At 35.1% G+C, this 18,530-nt stretch overlaps 1 protein-coding gene across 3 annotated transcripts in view; it reads left to right on the forward strand.

Annotated features, from left to right (window-relative positions):
• The window catches only part of TOP2B (DNA topoisomerase II beta), a 61,624-nt gene that overhangs the window by 41,330 nt on the left and 1,764 nt on the right, over positions 1–18,530 (forward strand). For all 3 annotated transcript variants that reach the window (XM_046641543.1, XM_046641554.1, XM_046641562.1), the window contains exons 26-34: positions 1,804–1,959; positions 2,105–2,188; positions 7,077–7,271; positions 9,598–9,742; positions 10,181–10,342; positions 11,847–12,048; positions 13,217–13,296; positions 14,482–14,592; positions 17,108–17,230. In XM_046641543.1, coding sequence (XP_046497499.1) covers positions 1,804–1,959; positions 2,105–2,188; positions 7,077–7,271; positions 9,598–9,742; positions 10,181–10,342; positions 11,847–12,048; positions 13,217–13,296; positions 14,482–14,592; positions 17,108–17,230 — 1,258 coding nt within the window. The remainder of the gene's footprint in view (positions 1–1,803; positions 1,960–2,104; positions 2,189–7,076; positions 7,272–9,597; positions 9,743–10,180; positions 10,343–11,846; positions 12,049–13,216; positions 13,297–14,481; positions 14,593–17,107; positions 17,231–18,530) is intronic.

Below are 18,530 nucleotides of genomic sequence, written 5' to 3' on the forward strand. Positions count from 1 at the left end.
GGCTTATTCATCATTTGAGGAAAATGGGGTAGGATAAGAGGGGGAGCGTTCAAAGTGAAGATGATCCAAGCACTTTGCTTTCCTTTCAGTGTGTTTTATTGCATTCTTAAACCCCAAATTATGGTTTATACACTGCTTGCCCTTCCGTATCACTGTAGGTTTAAACTGTATCTTACAAAAAGGAACTAAGCTAATGAATTTAATGCTTAGTTTTAGAAGACAAAGTAGGGTTTGGGAATGCCCTTCTGGTAGAAGTAGACTTCATGAGTAAAATCTAGTGCTTGATTTCAGTAATTTCATTGGCACCATCAAAATTTTCTCAGCATCTTGGCCATATCTTCACTTTGGGTTTCAGGTAACAAAAGGAGCTGCTCTTACAAGAGTGTCCTATTGTGTAGAGTTGGAGAAAAGAGAATTTATCAAGCAGATAATTGGAAGATTAAAGTTTTTTCAAAAACAGAATTCTGTCTTTGGAACGTGAAAAATTTATTTTTCTTGATTTCTGAAACTATCTAGTCATCTTCATGTTCACAGTGGTAGATACACATATTCCTTGAATGCTCATTAACAATACTTTGGGTGTCATCAAAACCTAGAGCAAATAGACTTCTAAAGTGTGAGCCTAACAGGATTTTATGACACCCTAATTTTAATGTGTAACAACCTAAATATTCTATAGCAACGCACTGTTTCATGAAGAATTTTTAAAAACTTATAGAATTTATTAATTTGTCATAAGTTATCTAGGTACTTATTAATCATCTATCAACTCAACAACAGCATTCCTTATTTGGCTCATGTGGCTTAATTGAATTTGTAGTTTTGTTTATGTAATGAAGCACTTTGCTTTGCAATTTTTATTTTTATCCCTTTACTTCTAAAGTAGACTTAAAGTTTACTTCATATGTATACATTATTGTACTGAAAATTTTAAATTAAATTGTAAAGCTATTTTTTTCTTTTTTGATTATCAAAAGTGAACTTTTTTTTTTATGGAATGTCACGGTTAACTCCATCATTTTTAATTATCTGAGTGCCTTAAACAATATAGATGCAATTTTATTTAATGGCTGTTGTTATTTTAAAAATTTTAAAGGTGATGTCACCTATAATGACTTCTATTAAATATATTAGATTTTGAATTTTAATATTAGCATAAGAGGACTTTTTATTCCAACTATTTCTAGGGAAAAAGACCTTATGAATAAAATTTTAGAATAGCCCTCACAATTCTTACTCTAACTCACCAGCTCTTAAATTCTTAAGTGAACTTTGTCTTAGTCCTCACATGAATCTTCTTGCTTTAGAGAATTTTTATTAAGAATTCATCCCTAGCAAGTGACTGTAATTTAGCATGTTTATTACAACTATAAAACATTCTTCATAAGTGATATTTATTTTGGGTTTCAAATTGTTCATTCGCTCACTAATATAAAAATCTGACAAGAGACAGTGATAAAACATTAGTTCTACTCCATTAATTTTAAGATGTGGTGTCTTCTCATTTCTTGACTTAGTGCCTGAGCAAAGCAGTTAATTTTTCATCAGATTCCTGCATAAATAGGGACTGAATATACCATTCCTTTTGAAGACTTTATTGAGCATTTTTAGAAAATTTAAACTTTTTATAGGAAATATATTTTTAGAGGCAATGTTGCAGATAATCTAAAATAACCCCATCACCCTGAAGATGTAGCACTAAGAGAATAGCATTTGTGGACTTTTTAACTGAGTATTCAATAAAATTCAATATTGATTTGATACTATACAGGGCGTTAATATAAAGTTTATTATTTTTTACAGGCAGCAGAAGAGGAAGAAACACAAAACCAGCATGATGATAGTTCCTCTGATTCGGGAACTCCTTCAGGCCCTGATTTTAATTATATTTTAAATATGTCTCTGTGGTCTCTTACTAAAGAAAAAGTTGAAGAACTGATTAAACAGAGAGATGCAAAAGTATGAACTTTTGTGGGTTAAATAATTTGAAACTATTTCAGTGTTATTGATATCTTTTTCTTTTTCCAAAAATAAGTATTTTGATTTACCCTTTATACATTTTTAAATTATTGAATGTTTAAATTATACTACTTTCTTATTATAGGGGCGAGAGGTCAATGATCTTAAAAGAAAATCTCCTTCAGATCTTTGGAAAGAAGATTTAGCAGCATTTGTTGAAGAACTGGATGTAGGTTAAGTCTCCATTAAAATATATTTGGAAAAGTAATGTTTATGAAACAAGAATGAAAATTCTTTTTTTTTTTTATTGAGTTAATGATAGGGTACAGTCTTGTGAAATTTCAGTTGTACATTAGTGTTTGTCATTCGTGTTGTAGGTGCACCACTTCGCCCTTTGTGCCTACCCCCCACCCCACCTTTCCCCTGGTATCCACTAAACTGTTCTCTTAGTCCACATTTTTAAATTCCTCATACGGGTGGAGTCATACACAGATTATCCTTCTCTGGCTGGCTTATTTCACTTAACATAATTCCCTCAAGGTTCATCCATGTTATTGCAAATGGAATGATTTTGTTCTGTTTTGCAGCTGAGTAGTATTCCATTGTATATGTACCACATCTTCTTTATCCATTCATCTGTTGATGGGCACTTAGGTTGCTTCCATGTCTTGGCTATTGTAAATAATGCTGCAATGAACATTGGGGTACATAGGACTTTTGGGATTGCTGACTTCAAGCTCTTTGGATAAATACCCAGTAGTGGGATGACTGGATCGTATGGTAGTTCTATTTTTAATTTTTTGAGGAATCTCCATACTGTTTTCCATAGTGGCTGCACCAGTTTGCATTCCCACCAGCAGTGTATGAGGGTTCCTTTTTCTCCACAACCTCTCCAACATTTGTTACTATTAGTTTTAGATATTTTTGTCATTCTAATGGGTGTAAGGTGATATCTTAGTGTAGTTTTGATTTGTATTTCCCTGATGATCAGCGATGATGAGCATCTTTTCATGTGCCATCCGTATATCTTCTTTGGAGAAATGTCTGTTCATGTCTCCAGCCCATTGTTTGATTGGGTTGTTTGATTTTTTGTTGTTGAGTTGTGAGAGTTCTTTATATATTATGGATATTAAGCCTTTGTCAGATATATGACTTGCAAATATTTTTTCCCAGTTAGTGGGTTGTTTTTTTGTTTCAATCCTGTTTTTTTCATTTGCCTTGAAGAAGCTCTTTAATCTGATAAAGTCCCATTTGTTTATTCTTTCTGTTGTTTCCCTTCTCTGAGAAGACATGGTGTCTGAAAAGATCCTTTTAATACTGATGTCAGAGAGTGTACTGCCTACGTTTTCTTCTAGAAGCCTTATGGTTTCAGATCTCACCTTTAGGTCTTTGATCCATTTTGAGTTTATTTTGGTGAATGGTGAAAAAGAATGGTCAATTTTCATTCTTTTACATGTGGCTTTCCAGTTTTCCCAGCACCATTTGTTGAAAAGACTTTCTTTTCTCCATTGTATGCCCTCAGCTCCTTTGTCGAAGATAAGCTGTCCATAGATGTGTGGTTTTATTTCTGGGCTTTCAATTCTGTTCCATTGATCTGTGCACCTGTTTTTGTACCAGTACCATGCTGTTTTGATTACTGTAGCTTTGTAGTATGTTTTGAAGTCAGGGATTGTGATACCTCCCGTTTTGTTCTTTTTTTCTCAGGATTGCTTTAGAAATTCGGGGTCTTTTGTTGCCCCATATGAATTTTAGGATTCTTTGTTCTAATTCTGTAAAGAATGTCATTGGGATTCTGATTGGGATGGTGTTGAATCTGTAGATTGCTTTAGGTAGAATGGACATTTTAACTATGTTTATTCTTCCAATCCATGTACATGGAATGTCTTTCCATCTCCTTATGTTGTCATCCAATTCTCTCAGAAAGGCCTTGTAATTTTCGTTATATAAGTCCTTCACTTCCTTAGTTGAATTTACCCCAAGGTATTTTATTCTTTTTGTTGCGATTGTGAATGGTATTGTATTCTTGAGTTCTTTTTCTGTTAAATGCTACTGATTTATGCAAATTGATTTTGTACCCTGCAACTTTGCTGTAGTTGTTGATTACTTCTAAGAGTTTTCCAATGGATTCTTTGGGGTTTTCTATATATAAGATCATGTCGTCTGCAAACAGCGAGAGTTTCACTTCTTCCCTCCCTATTTGGATTCCTTTTATTCCTTTTTCTTGCCTGATTGCTCTGGCCAAGACCTCCAGTACTATGTTAAATAAGAGTGGTGATAGAGGGCATCCTTGCCTCGTTCCTGTTTTCAGGGGGATGGCGTTCAGTTTTTGCCCATTGAGTATGATCTTGGCTATGGGTTTGTCATATATGGCCTTTATTATGTTGAGGTAGTTTCCTTCTATGCCCATTTTGTTCAGAGTTTACAAATTATCTCAGAGTTTATTTTAACTCTGTGAAGGTTAATGTGTTTATAAACTTCATTAGGATTAAGCTGCTAGCTATATGAAATTAGAAAGAAAAGTTAGGTCTTGTGTAGATGAATGTAAAAAGCTATGGAGTTGAAATTTATAATAAATTAAATTCTAATACTTACTATGGGTTAAAATTTCTTAACTGTCTTCAAATTAGCTTGTTGATTCAGCTTAATGCTCCCCAAAGACGTAAGAGCAATATTGGTATGGTTGAATATAGGTACTTTGATTTTTAAAAAGTAGAATGATAGTCTCTTTAGACTTAGAGAAATTTTAATATTTTTTGTTATAACTTAGTTTTCTCCAGGTAGAATGCTAGTTTAAAAATTAAAAGAAAAATATGTAGAGAAAGATAGAAGACATAAACTTTTTCTAAAATTGCCCAATTTGGAGCTGGCTCCGTGGCCAAGTGGTTAAGTTCATGCCTTCCACTGCAGGCGGCCCAGTGTTTTGTTGGTTCAAATCCTGGGCGCGGACATGGCACTGCTCATCGAGCCATGCTGGGGTGGTGTCCCACGTGCCACAACTAGAAGGACCCACAACTAAGAATATACAACTATGCACCAGGGGGCTTTGGGGAGAAAAAGGAAAAAAATAAAATCTTTAAAATTGCCCAATTTGTAATTAACTCACTTAAAATCATAGAATTAAATTAATAGTAGCAGTATGATCATCTCATTTTGAGTAGCACAAGGTCAGTTACTATTTATTATTACTCATATGATATTATGTAATTTTTTACTTTTTAGTTGTTTTATTGCTTTATTGTCCACATGCTCTAGTTTTATTTTCATGGCCTAAGTCGGAATTAGAACTCTTAAGAATGAGTGTGGTATATTAGTTTCCTAATAGGATTTATGGAATTCTTTAGTGCTATTGTTCTGGGTTCCCTTAATGATCTTTCAAGTGCCATAGTATAGGTATACCTTGATTTATGCTTTTCTTACATTGTTAATGAATTAGATTTTTTAAAATTTGAGACCTTTTTTTCCTGCTGACTTTTACATTTAGAAATTAATATCCATTAAAAATGAAACAAGCGAACATTGAGGAAAATTATTCTTGATTAATGTTAATGATATTCTAATACGGCTTTAAATTTGATCACTGATTATTAACATAGTGAGATAATAGAAAACTTTTTTTGGTTGTGCCTAAAAATTTCCTCCCTATTAAAAAGTCATCACTCAAACCAATTCCAGTGAATGATACTCTTCTTTCACTTTTAATTTATCACCTTTTTCACAAAAATAATTTTATTATTTGATAATTAGCAAAGTATGTCCAAAAACTTATTTATTCTGGATATAGTGTTTTTTTTTTTACATCTAAAAAGATTTAGACTCAAATTTTATCTCTATATCATTTAAAGTCTAATGATACCATTAATTGGATATCTATTGTGTGCTGGCACTGCATTCTTTTTTTTTTTTTTGAAGATTTTTTAATTTTTTTCCTTTTTCTCCCCAAAGCCCCCCGGTACATAGTTGTATATTCTTCGTTGTGGGTCCTTCTAGTTGTGGCATGTGGGATGCTGCCTCAGCGTGGTTTGATGAGCAGTGTCATGTCTGCGCCCAGGATTCGAACCAACGAAATACTGGGCTGCCTGCAGCGGAGCACACGAACTTAACCACTCAGCCACGGGGCCAGCCCCCTGGCACTGCATTCTATATAATCCTCAGAATGACTCCCACCACCCCCCCTCCCCAAAATGAGAGAGGTTATTGTTAACCTGTTATACAGATGAAGATCCTGAAGCTTGGAGAGAAGTTAAGTAACTTACTCAGAGAGGAACCATATTATAGTTAAGAGCAATTACTCATCCTCTCAGAGTCCCAGTTTCCCATTTCATAAAATGGGGCTCACATGATTTTTAATGCCTAGGACATAGTAGGTGCCCTATAAATTATAATTGTTATTTCCCAAGGATTTATAACTAATAAGTGGAAGTGCTAAGATTGAAATCCATGTGCATCTGATTTTAAAGCTTATGTTTATTAAGCTATTATGCTACAAAGACTTCTTAAATAGCTTTCAAGAGATTAAGATGACATTTTTCCTTCATACTTTTCAAAGCTTGCTAATTATTTGAAGGAATAATTCTGTAAAATGAAGAATCTTTAACATTAATCATGATTATATCCTCATTTATTATTACATAGAACTTCCTAAGTTCAATCTAACTGTATTGTCACTTTTAATTGTCATACTTTCTGAACAATTTTTTTTCATATTTTCTATTATGGCTAAAGTGATGGTAAAGAATAGCTTCATCCTTGTTAACAGAACTGCCTTTTTGTATGATTTGCTAGGATTCCAATGATACTGGGTCATCAGAAGTCTTGATTTCATAATACATCGTAGGATTCTAGAAGGGACCATTTAGGTCACTTAGTTACAACCCCGTAGTATTACAAATGAGAAGCTAGTTAGACAGATTTGGGACTATAACTCAGGTCTTCTGACTTAGAATATCTGGGTTTTTTTCCCCATTACTTTATCGTAGATTAGATCAGTTGAAAGGAAAGCTTTATTCCTTACTGAGTGAATAAAATTAGTTTTAATTTCTAATGCAGTAGTAATTGTCTTTTCTAATGAGTTATTTACGCACCCACCCTCTCCCCCCTCCTTTATAATTATACTTCAGAAAGTGGAAGCGCAAGAACGAGAAGATATTCTGGCTGGAATGGCTGGGAAAGCAATAAAAGGTAAAGTTGGCAAACCTAAGGTCAAGAAACTTCAATTGGAAGAGACAATGCCCTCACCTTATGGGAGAAGAGTAGTTCCTGAAATTACTGCTATGAAGGCAGATGCCAGCAAAAAGTTGCTGAAGAAGAAAAAGGTATGACATAGCTCCTGTTTTAGCTCATTGGTAGACTCCACCTCCGTAATGATGTATATATGTATTTTAATTTTACTGTGTGTAAATTATGCTTTATTTTGTTTCTAATATATTTCACTGTGATAGCAAATCATTTGTTCTATGAGGGCACTTTGTCCCTAGAAGGAAAATATTAGTCCAGGACCTACTTATATGTAAAGAGCTACTTACTTGATTCCATTTTTAAAATGAGAGATAAAAATAGTCTACGTCAGAGCATTCTAAATTGAAATCATAGAACAACAAAAAAAAGTATATCAACTTTAAAATACAAACTTTAGTTCTATATCATGACTGACTAAGGAAGTCTTAAGAGTGAAAAAGGGTCTGTTTAGCTTTCGAGGTAAACTATCATCTTTTATTATTTATTTGTTTTTACCTTTAGTTAAAAAATCATCAGGCACATCCTGTGTCGTTGGCATTGATCGGTGCTATTGAGGATTTAAAAGTCTGAGTCTTAACTTTACCATACAGCAGGATGGGCAAGAGTTAGCCAGCAGAAGGAAACACTGAGAAGACTGTTCAGAGCTGAGGAAATGGGAAGCATGATGGTCTGAAAGAGAGAGGCTGATTTTTCTGGGCAGGTTGATTTTAGAACCCAGGGCATGTATAGGTAGATATGTCCAACAGCTAATTAGACCTTAGAAAATGAGCCTAAGAGCTAGAGTAAGAGTTTGGAGTGTTCTCTGTACAGAGCTAATATTTGAAGCATAGGAACATTGTGATACCAGAGAGATCACTCTCTTCTCTTCTGATAAACTGAGGTCTGCTTCCCTCTTACCTGCCTTCCCACCACACACAGGTTCACTTACACATACATACTTTTTTTCTCCTTAGGAAAATGGCTTCTCTCCTTTTCAGTTGGTGTTTGTCAAGTTCACTTCTCAGCACTCTTCTCTTCACCTTACATAGACTTGAGTAACCTCATTTATGCCCAGAGTTTTTTTTATCGCACTGATGACTCGTAAATCTATGTTCCTAAACTGTAATGTTTTCTGGAGTGCTAGGCTAATATAGCCACCTGAATGCCCAAAGCCCCTCAAACTCAGCATGTCTAAAACTGGACCCATTATCCTGATTTCAAAACCTGCTCTTCTACTTCTGTGCCTTATCTCAGTTACTGTCACTATCAGCCATCACCTAACATAAGCCAAAAACCTGGGAGTTTTCTCATTTAATCAGTAAGTAAATCCTATTGACTGCCTACGAGGCAATTCCAAAATCCACCACCTTGTCTTGGTCCCCACTGACACTGTCTTAGAATTCCATAAGTTCTCTCTGAGGTAATTTAAAGTGGTCCTCTTAACTAGCCTTCCTGTCTCTAGCTGTCTAATCATGATTTCTGCCTTTCTCCACTTCATTCCTCATAATATTTTCTCTTACTACCAGAGTGATATTTCCAAAAAGTAAGTGTGATTATTATACAAATGCTTAAAGGTTTTCAGTGACTCCCACTGACTACATACAGATTCCTGGTATACAGTGACTTAGCACCTGCATGCCTCCCTGTGTTTCTACATGGCTACTCTTTCCTCTCACCTTTCCATGAATCTGAGCAGACTATTTGTAATTCTTAACCATAAGGTGACGCTTCATGCCTCTCTCTTTTTTTCTGGGGTGCTCTTCCCTCCTTCCTTATCCTCACCTGGCAAATGTACATGATTCCTTCAAAACTCAATACGAAAGGCTTCCTCTCTGTGGAGTTTTCCCTGACCCTGTCCTAGGCTGAGTTGCTCACTTCTCCCCATGGGTCACCGTTAGACTTCCCTTTGTATTTATTTGTTTTGTAATGACTTGTCCTTGTGTCTTTCTCTCTATCCCACTGCCACCCCATAGTCTTAGGGTCAGGAGACTTTGTCTTATAATGCCTAGCAGTGCCTGACATCTGTTGCTTATTTTCCTTTAATAATCTGAACATTTTTTCTAGCATATAAAGGCCTGAGCTATAGGAACTTACTTTGCAGGTACATTCTGGTGTACTTAGCTGTTGTTCTGGAAGTCCCTTTGATAATCAAAAGCTGCCTTCTAATTTTTTATGTTTGCTTTTAAGTGGCGGTCCCAGAAGATTAGAATGGTAAGCAGTATCATTTGCTACAGATAAATGAAAAAAGTAAAATATGGTCTGTTTAAAGTCATTTGTTAGGATCTCAACAGAATCACATTTTATTTTTTTTTTACTCATCTGATATGAAGAAGCAATCTATTGGCTGGAAATGTATTTCTAAAATATATGGTGTTATGCGACTTTTATTTTTACTCGTGGTTTGGTTTTCCTTTTAATATGTAGGGTGATCTTGATACCACAGCAGTGAAAGTGGAATTTGATGAAGAATTCAGTGGAACACCAGTAGAAAGTACAGGAGAAGAGGCATTGATCCCACCAACTTCTATAAATAAAGGTCCCAAACCCAAAAGGGAGAAAAAGGAGCCTGGTGAGGAATTGTTACAAAGTTTTTTTGTGAGAAAATCTGTGTGTACAGGGTATTACTTTGTTGTTTTGATTGTTCTCTTTTTCTATTAGTTGAAGTGAACATTTGTTATTTTATAATGAACTTTTCTTTTCTTTTTTTTTTTTTAAAGATTTTTTTTTTCCCTTTTTCTCCCCAAAGCCCCTCCAGTACATAGTTGTATATTCTTCGTTGTGGGTCCTTCTAGTTGTGGCATGTGGGATGCTGCCTGAGCGTGGTTTAATGAGCTGTGCCATGTCCGCGCCCAGGATTCGAACCAACGAAATACCGGGCCGCCTGCAGCGGAGCGCGCGAACTTAACCACTCGGCCACGGGGCCAGCCCCTGAACTTTTCATTATAACTTTTATTTTTCCTAATGACATTTGTATAAGTATTGATACATATTTTATTTTTGTTTTTAGGTACCAGGGTGAGAAAAACACCTACATCATCTGGTAAATCCAGCGCAAAGAAAGTGAAGAAACGGAATCCTTGGTCAGATGATGAATCTAAGTCAGAAAGTGACTTGGAGGAAACAGAACCTGTGGTTATTCCGAGAGATTCTTTGCTTAGGAGAGCTGCTGGTATTCTGATACATTTTATATTTCTTTTATTGTATATTATAGTTTGACCATGTTAGTATTACTCATATAAATTGGTGTTATTAGTATTATCAGTATTATTAAAGTACTAAACCATTAGTATTTCAGAAGTTACAGTTCACAAAGATAAAAAAATTGCTTTACGGAATGATCCTTTCTAGCAAAGTTGGACATAAAACAAATTTCTTTAAAGTGAATCATGTTTTCTTACTGATTTTTATTATAAAATTTGGGTTATATTCCCTCCATAGTTTGAAGATGTTTGGTAAAAAAAAGTACCTTGGTAGTATACCAACAGTGATGGATCAATAGATGTGCTTTGTAGTTTTGTTTTCTATCCTTTGTATCATGAAAAATTTCCCCCTACTTTAGGAGTCTGATTCCACGCACAAAGCATAATTTAGATAATTGCAGTGCTAGACTTAGGCTGCAGAATCCCATTTTGCTATTATATACTGCTGTTAAGCATGTGATTTGATCCTTTCTGAATATTTATTAATTTGAAGTCTTCAAATAATTAAAAACTGATGTCCTGTTTTATAGATTCTTCTCAAATTTCGGTAAGTCCTAATTTACGTAAAATGAATGATACATTATGGTTGTTTTACCTCTGGGAGATACTTTTTTAACTATGTGGCAGGCCCTAAATTCTTTGGTTCTCTAATCACCAAGTGATTGAATTTCTTTTCCTAATATGCATAGGTAGTATAATATGGGTGAGTTTTTAACTTGAATATCTTAAGTTATGTGAAAATTGATTAATTAAATTAAATGCTTCAAAATTGTATTTAGCCCTTTTCTATATAGGTAAAATGAAGTGTAAAATTATATAGCATCCAAATGATTTTTAAATTTTATTCCGTAGTATATGCTAGGGATTATAATAAAACTTAATTGCATTTACCAATATACCTTTCCCCCTTTTATGCATTATATTAAATAATTGGTTTGCTAATATATTGAGGTCTTATCTCTATTTTTTCCTCATTCATCTGAAAAGTTACTTGCTGTTATTTCATAGTAAAACTACTGTGAAGAAAAGACAGAAGTTTTTATGCAAGAGGTTAAGAGAAAATTTAGCATTTTCTAAAGACCTGTAAAATTTGTCTTTTGTAGTTGCAAAAACAGAAATCTTATATTAGTAGTCACTTTTACAGTGACCATAATGACTACTTTTCTCACTGTTTTTGAGTAATATTTAAGTTGGACAAGCAACATCCTGATAATTAATCTCATCAGTTTATGCTCTCCTAACCTATACAGCATTACCCTATAGCCTCCTGCGATGTACAAGATAGATGTCAACACTAGCAAAATAACTGAGGCCAAAGTTGTTGGCTTTTATTCTGTAAAAGCTTGTCTCTTTTTTTTCCTTTGTGTATTTCTAGAGATAGATGGAATATTTTTCAAATGCATTATTTGTAAGAATATTTCATGTGGCTAAAGCTAGATTGGAGTTGAACTTTCACTATTATTTTTCTCCTAGCTGAAAGGCCTAAATACACATTTGATTTCTCAGAAGAAGAGGAGGAGGATGCTGATGATGATGACGACAATAATGACTTAGAGGAATTGAAAGTTAAAGCATCTCCCATAACAAATGATGGGGAAGATGAATTTGTTCCTTCAGATGGCCTAGATAAAGATGAATATACATTTTCACCAGGCAAATCAAAAGCCACTCCAGAGTAAGTAATGCAGCAACTGCTGTATGGTGTAGTTAGTTATAGTAAGCTCTAAGAAATTATCCTTCTAGGTAAGGTCCTCCTCATGAAGGAATAAATATTGCAGCTATTTACGTAACTGTTTCTATAGTTTAGAGCATGGTTGGCAAATTTTTTTCCATAAAGTGCTTGATAGTAAATATTTTAGGCTTTGCAGGCCGTATGGTCTCTGTTGCAACTACTCAGTGCTGGCATTCCAGCAAGAAGACAGCTGTAAACAGTATGTAAATGAATGAGTGTAACTGTGTTCCAGTAACTTTGTTTACAAAAGTAGGCAGCAGGCCTATGGGACATAGTTTGACAACCCCTGGTTCAGAGAAAAGTTACTAAATCTTTAGAATTGGGGGGTTTAATTTTCTTCCCCAGCTTTGGCTTTGATTGATTTTTCTTGCCTCTGGTGATTGTGAACACTAACATGTAGGATGTGAATTTTGTGAACTGTTTCAGGTTTTTTTTTTTTTGAGGAAGATTAGCCATGAGCTAACATCTGCTGCCAGTCCTCCTCTTTTTGCTGAGGAAGGCTGGCCCTGAGCTAACATCCCTGCCCATCTTCCTCTACTTTATATGTGGGATGCCTACCACAGCATGGTGTGCCATTCGGTGCCATGTCCGCACCTGGGATCTGAACCGGCGAACCCTGGGCCGCCGAGAAGGAGAAGCGGAACGTGCGAACTTAACCGCTGCGCCACTGGGCCAGCCCATATTTCAGATTTTTTAAGGAAGTATTTTACCACATGCAGTCTAGGGATCAGAAATAGGATTATTGCCTACTCTGATGGAGATTCTGACTTTCTCCTTGGATTTTTGCCAGTTATTTACTGATGTTAAATTTTGGAATGGTTCTATCAACCATAAAATTTAATTTAGTGATATTTTGAGTAACTGTAAACCTTCACCCAGTTTCCATTCTCTTATGTTAAATAATTGTTTTGTCTGTCTCTCTGTATGTATGCACACTTGTGCATGAGAGAGAATAAAAGTTTGCTTGCCCTGTCTTTAACAAAGAGAAACAATTGAGACAACTAAAATATTGTTCTGTAGTTATAATCATGCAGTACATATTATATACATTTTATCAAGGTTGGAAACATATTTAAATTATCTTGTGGTGTTTAATTTTTCTTTCTGGTAGAAAATCTTCGCATGACAAAAAAACTCAGGATTTTGGGAATCTCTTCTCATTTCCTTCATATTCTCAGAAGTCAGAAGATGGTATGCTCATTTAGTCTTCATTGGTTGCTTATTGTATTATTGCTATGTATTTTGTTATGAGTAGAAAGCTTACTTTCTTTTTGTATTTCCCTCAATGTAATAAGGTTTATTTACTTTTCCTGAGGTGATTCCCAACTGATTGGTCAAAACAGGTGTTACGGAAGCATTCAGGTGGATAGGCAGATGAAAACCTGTGTGTATGTATGGAGCGTGTGTGGGGGAGTGTGGGTGTAGTGTTTTAAGGAGAGAAAAAAATATAGAAAGAGAAATTTTGGAAGGTCTAAATTTGATTTTCATGGAATGTGAATGTATACGTTACAGTTTTTTTAAAATTCTAAGAGTACCAATAGGCAGATATGTTTTAACTGGACTCTGGTAGCTGAAAGACTAAAACCTTTGTAGAAGCAAATGTAGTCAGGGTGTATATTTTTTATCCCCTATATATTTGTGTGTGGAATTTTTAACGTCAAAACAATTTAGTTAGACTTAATTGATTCACGGTCTTGCATTTTTTTAATACACACACATATAGACAGACATAGAGCTGGTGCATGTTCTGTCTGTGTAGATAGATGTGCATGTTTGACAGCATGTCAGGACAGTTATACAAAACTGTCACTTACATCTAAGCAGCCATTTTAAGAGTCCCTGTTTTTGGTTTGAGGGAGGGAGGAATGGAGGGAGGAATTGATTAATTTAATTTGAATGTAAAAAGGTAAACCTGCATGACTTTTAAAAGATTAATCTTCAATGCTGTAAAATTGATTTAAAAAGATGAATAGTTACTACTCTTAGATTTGAACATTATTACTGATACTCCTGAAATAGTTACTAGCATTAGATGTGTAGATACTAAAATAATCAGTGAGAACTTTTAATATTTTAAAATAAATCAGTATTTATTTTTGAATTGGTCAGTTATGTTTTAAATGATTAGCATTTGGGACTATTAAGAATTGTTACTCTATTCATTTCTATATTGTTTTACAACAGAGTTAACATTTTTGAAATATAACATTTTTTATTTTGAGTTGTTTGTATGTTGTGGGTTATATGATCACAAAATAGAAACTTACACGATCAATTATCTAGCTAAAGAGAAATCATCAGTAAAAAGAATCAAAGTTTAACTATTAAGTGGTTCTTATAGAATCTCTCTACTGAAAAAAGCTTTGTAATTTTTAGATTCAGCTAAATTTGACAGTAATGAAGAAGATTCTGCTTCTATTTTTTCACCATCATTTGGTCTGAAACAAACAGATAAAGTTCCAAGTAAAACAGTAGCTGCTAAAAAGGGTATGTACTTATATTTGATTTTGTTAAGCATTGCATAAGGCAGATAGAGAATGCTGACATTAAAGGAAACAATATAGTTTAAAATTATTTCCACTAGGACTTTACTAGAAAATATTTATAAATGTATATAAGAAGAATCCTTCTTGTTTTCTAACCATGAGGTCATCATTAAAATTTTTGTAAGACCTCATTTTAAACCTGTTGTAGTTATAAAGTAATTCCATGCATTGATGTCTAAAGATAGCTTTCTAGTAAAGCTCTCCTGTAGTTGTTAGATTGTAGATTAAAATTTTTGTCTTGCTAGTAGCCTGATTGTGTTATCAATGTAGGTCATGCCTTAACTCCTCATGTGGGATGATTGCTAAATTCAGTTGGAGACCTCTTTTTCTTTCTGAGTCATGTAGCTTCTTTCTTTTGTATAGCCTTAGATTGTCCACTAATCTAAGTTGATTTGAGTTGATTCGTGAGTCTGTTACTGGTACTGAGGTACATACCTTGGTGTTTTTGAAGGAGGTCAGTATTAGTGCTTTTTGTTTAAAAGACAATTGCTACTTAACAGCAAATAAACAAACAGTGTGGACCATTCCTTCAAGACCTTACAAATGCACAACAGACAATACCATTGTAGACAAACATGTATCAGATGTAGCAGAACAATAAAAGTCGCTACTTATTCTGAAGGCACTAGGACCATAGTGAGAAATTGGAGCCTCTCTAGCCAACACATTGCATATTGACCAATGTCTGTTTCTTTCCCTGAGACTTACACTTTGTTGCTATGCTGGAATGTTAACATTTCCCCACCCGCAGCTACCCTTTAGCAGTGATTGAGGAAAGCTGGTCTGTAGATATTTAGTGTCTTGCCCCTCAGATTAGCTAACTCTTGGATATGTGTTGTCCACTGGCTCTCAGAGATTCCTCATGGGATTAAGCTCCCAGAGTGATGGCAGGCTTGGTACCTTACCCATTACTGGTTGCCCTCACTTCATTGTCTCATCTTTATACTCTCTTTCCTTCACTTCCCAAATGAATACTTGTTCTTGAGTCTTTGTCTTGGGATCAGGTGGGGTCTGCCTCTGGGAAACTCAAACTGAGACAGTCACTGTAATTTCCTTGTAAGCATCTTTTATTTTTATCATCTTCATATGAGAATCTTATAACTAGCCTGAAAATTTTGAACATATCAACCTCTTTCCCTCATCAAGCTATTCACACCTTTTAACCTAATGAGTTAGAGTTTAGTATTAACTAAAAGGGTAGCATACCACAACCTGTCCTGTTTGGTGAGTGGGTGATGCCTGTGTGGTGTGATTTCAGGGGCCCCAGCAAGCCCTCACCTTTCCTCTAGCCTCCTCCAAAAATACAATTCCCACAAAATATCATTTCATGGAGAGGATGCTGCATGTCCCTCTGTGGGATCATCTATGTTAACTCCAAATTACATAAATTATTATACAAGGTAAATTCTGTAGCTCCAGTAATTTATAGCAAAAAGGCAGCTCATAATACTCAGATATCTGACCTACATTTGCCCATTAGAGTTAAAAGTGCCACCTACCACTGCAAGCCTGGAAATCCTTCTGAAGCAAAAAGGTGATCCCTAGAGCACCCAGCCATGTCCAGCTTATGCTCCTGCCAGGAGCTGCCCTGTGGCTCTGTGGTCGATTTAGTCATGAGGACTTAGGAGGAAAGCCACAAAATCTGTGGCTGCCACTGCCCTAAGAGCGTGGGCTCCTCCTGCTGTTCTGAGGGGCCTGAGCTCTAGCATCTCAACTCGGACTGGGAATACATTTTCCATAGAATTAGTGTGGGGTTTTATTTAAATAGAAAAGTCCGTAGTTAATTCAATGCATTTTTTTGTTCAAATCAAGTTTTTCTAATCACACAAGTAAAGACTGGTTTATCAATTTTCACGTAGATTGTAAATAAAGCTGAAAAGCAAGGTCTATTTTGAAAACAAAAATCATCAAAACAAAGGCCTTTGGGTCTGTTGTTTACTTATCTAGAATTTTAATATTTCTTTCCACATAAAAATGCCAAGTCTGGATTTCAGCTTTTGAGGGGAGGTGAATCAGTTTGTATTCATGGTGTTTGATGGTCCCATAAATTTTTTTTTTTTCCTCCAAAACATTTTAAAAGTTAGAACTTAACATGTGGTTATACTTGGGTTATAATTAATTTGTCAAATATGTTACTTTTTTGTCATGACTATACTATATTTTTACTACTCCTTTTTAAAAGTTACTGCTTAATTCATTTTAATGGCCCTTGTTTAAAATATCTCACTTGAATTATCAAGAGGCAAATTACACATAATTAAATAAAAAGCATTTTGTCATCTATGAGAAATTATTTGCCTTTGCACTGGCACCAAGTCGAGAGAAACCATTTTATTATTTAAGGCTACTCAATTTCATATCCGCAGTAAGAAATCCCGTTGTTATAGGACTCACTTCAGCTTGGTTTGTTGGTAAGTATATTACATTGATCTATGAAATGGAAATTTGCTTAATAGGAAAACCATCTTCAGATACAACTCCTAAGCCCAAGAGAACCCCCAAACAGAAGAAAGTAGAGACTGTAAACTCTGACTCAGATTCAGAATTTGGCATTCCAAAGAAGACGACGACACCAAAAGGTGAGGATTATCTTAGTATAACCTTCTAATGTATGCCATGTGGAAAATATTTAGTCTCTCCTACTCACTGAATTTAGAGACTGGGTACCTGTATTATTTTAAATTGCTCTACTCCTCAATAAGCAGTGTGTTTAAGAGTCAGTGCTGAATTAAGAGTCCACAGGAAATACAGCAGTTTAGTCCAGTCACTTTGTTTTACAAATCAAGAAACAGACTCAAAGAGGTTAGGTAAGCAGCTTGCACACTTAAGAATGGTTCAGAGACCCCCTGCAGTGGACTCATGGAAGTCGTTATTGAAAAGGCAGATGAGGGCTCCTCACTAACTAAAGGGTGACACTCATTGGAGTAGGCGGAGCTAGGACTGTGAGACCAGGGCTTTTTGCCCATCTAGGAAATGAAATAGGTGTACTCAGGGCCCCACAAGGGCGCCAGCACCAGTTCGTCTCCCTGGCACCCCTTCTTTGCCTCCAGAATCTCAAAAGTCCTTAAAGATGCTTTAAAAAAAAATGTAATACATGATTTTCTCTAAAGGTAGCTGCTCAATCTTTTATCCAGCTGACAGATATTATCATCGATGTGTTTATTTCTTAAACTGGTGGTTGCAATGAGCAGATGCAGACCTACATAGAAACAAAGAAGAATAGGGGGGTGGAAAAGAAACATAGTGAGTGGGGAGGTCAGTACTTAGGGTGTGCATGGTTTGAAACCTTTATTCAAAAGTGCCATTTCATTGATTCATTTGATCAAATATGACATCCCAAGATCATTTAGGCTATCTTTTCTTATTAGTACAATCTAGTTGGTCATTAGCTCTTAAGGAATTTTTAAAAATTTAGAATTGCAATTTAGTTTCATTTTCTCCTTCACTGGCATCACTGTAGGATGGAGAACATTTGATCACCATTTACCTATTACCTTTTTCCCTTCCTCCTCCAATGATGAGAATAAGAGGTTAGGTAGATGAAAAGAAAGTAAACTAGGCTGCATGTGGTGATTCTAGCTAGGGCTGAGAAGGAATGTGGATTTGACAGATTAATACTGGGGGATTTATTCTAAGATTATGCTACTTAAATTGGGATCTGCAATTGGTTGTTACTAGTGTGTGATGAGATAAGTAAAATTTAGAGTAAGCATTTAAACCTTTATGATTTGTGTTAAGAAAGTATGTATTACTTTTCTAGTAACTTATTGTATTTTTAAAAGTGTTGTTCTATGACAAATGAGAAACTAAAATTTTTTTCATCACATACAATTTAAAAAGCACTCTTCTAAGAGACTTTCTTTTCATGCCCAAGGACCA

This window comes from Equus quagga, chromosome 1 (genome assembly GCF_021613505.1).
Source record: "Equus quagga isolate Etosha38 chromosome 1, UCLA_HA_Equagga_1.0, whole genome shotgun sequence".
Taxonomy (NCBI): Eukaryota; Metazoa; Chordata; class Mammalia; order Perissodactyla; family Equidae; genus Equus; species Equus quagga.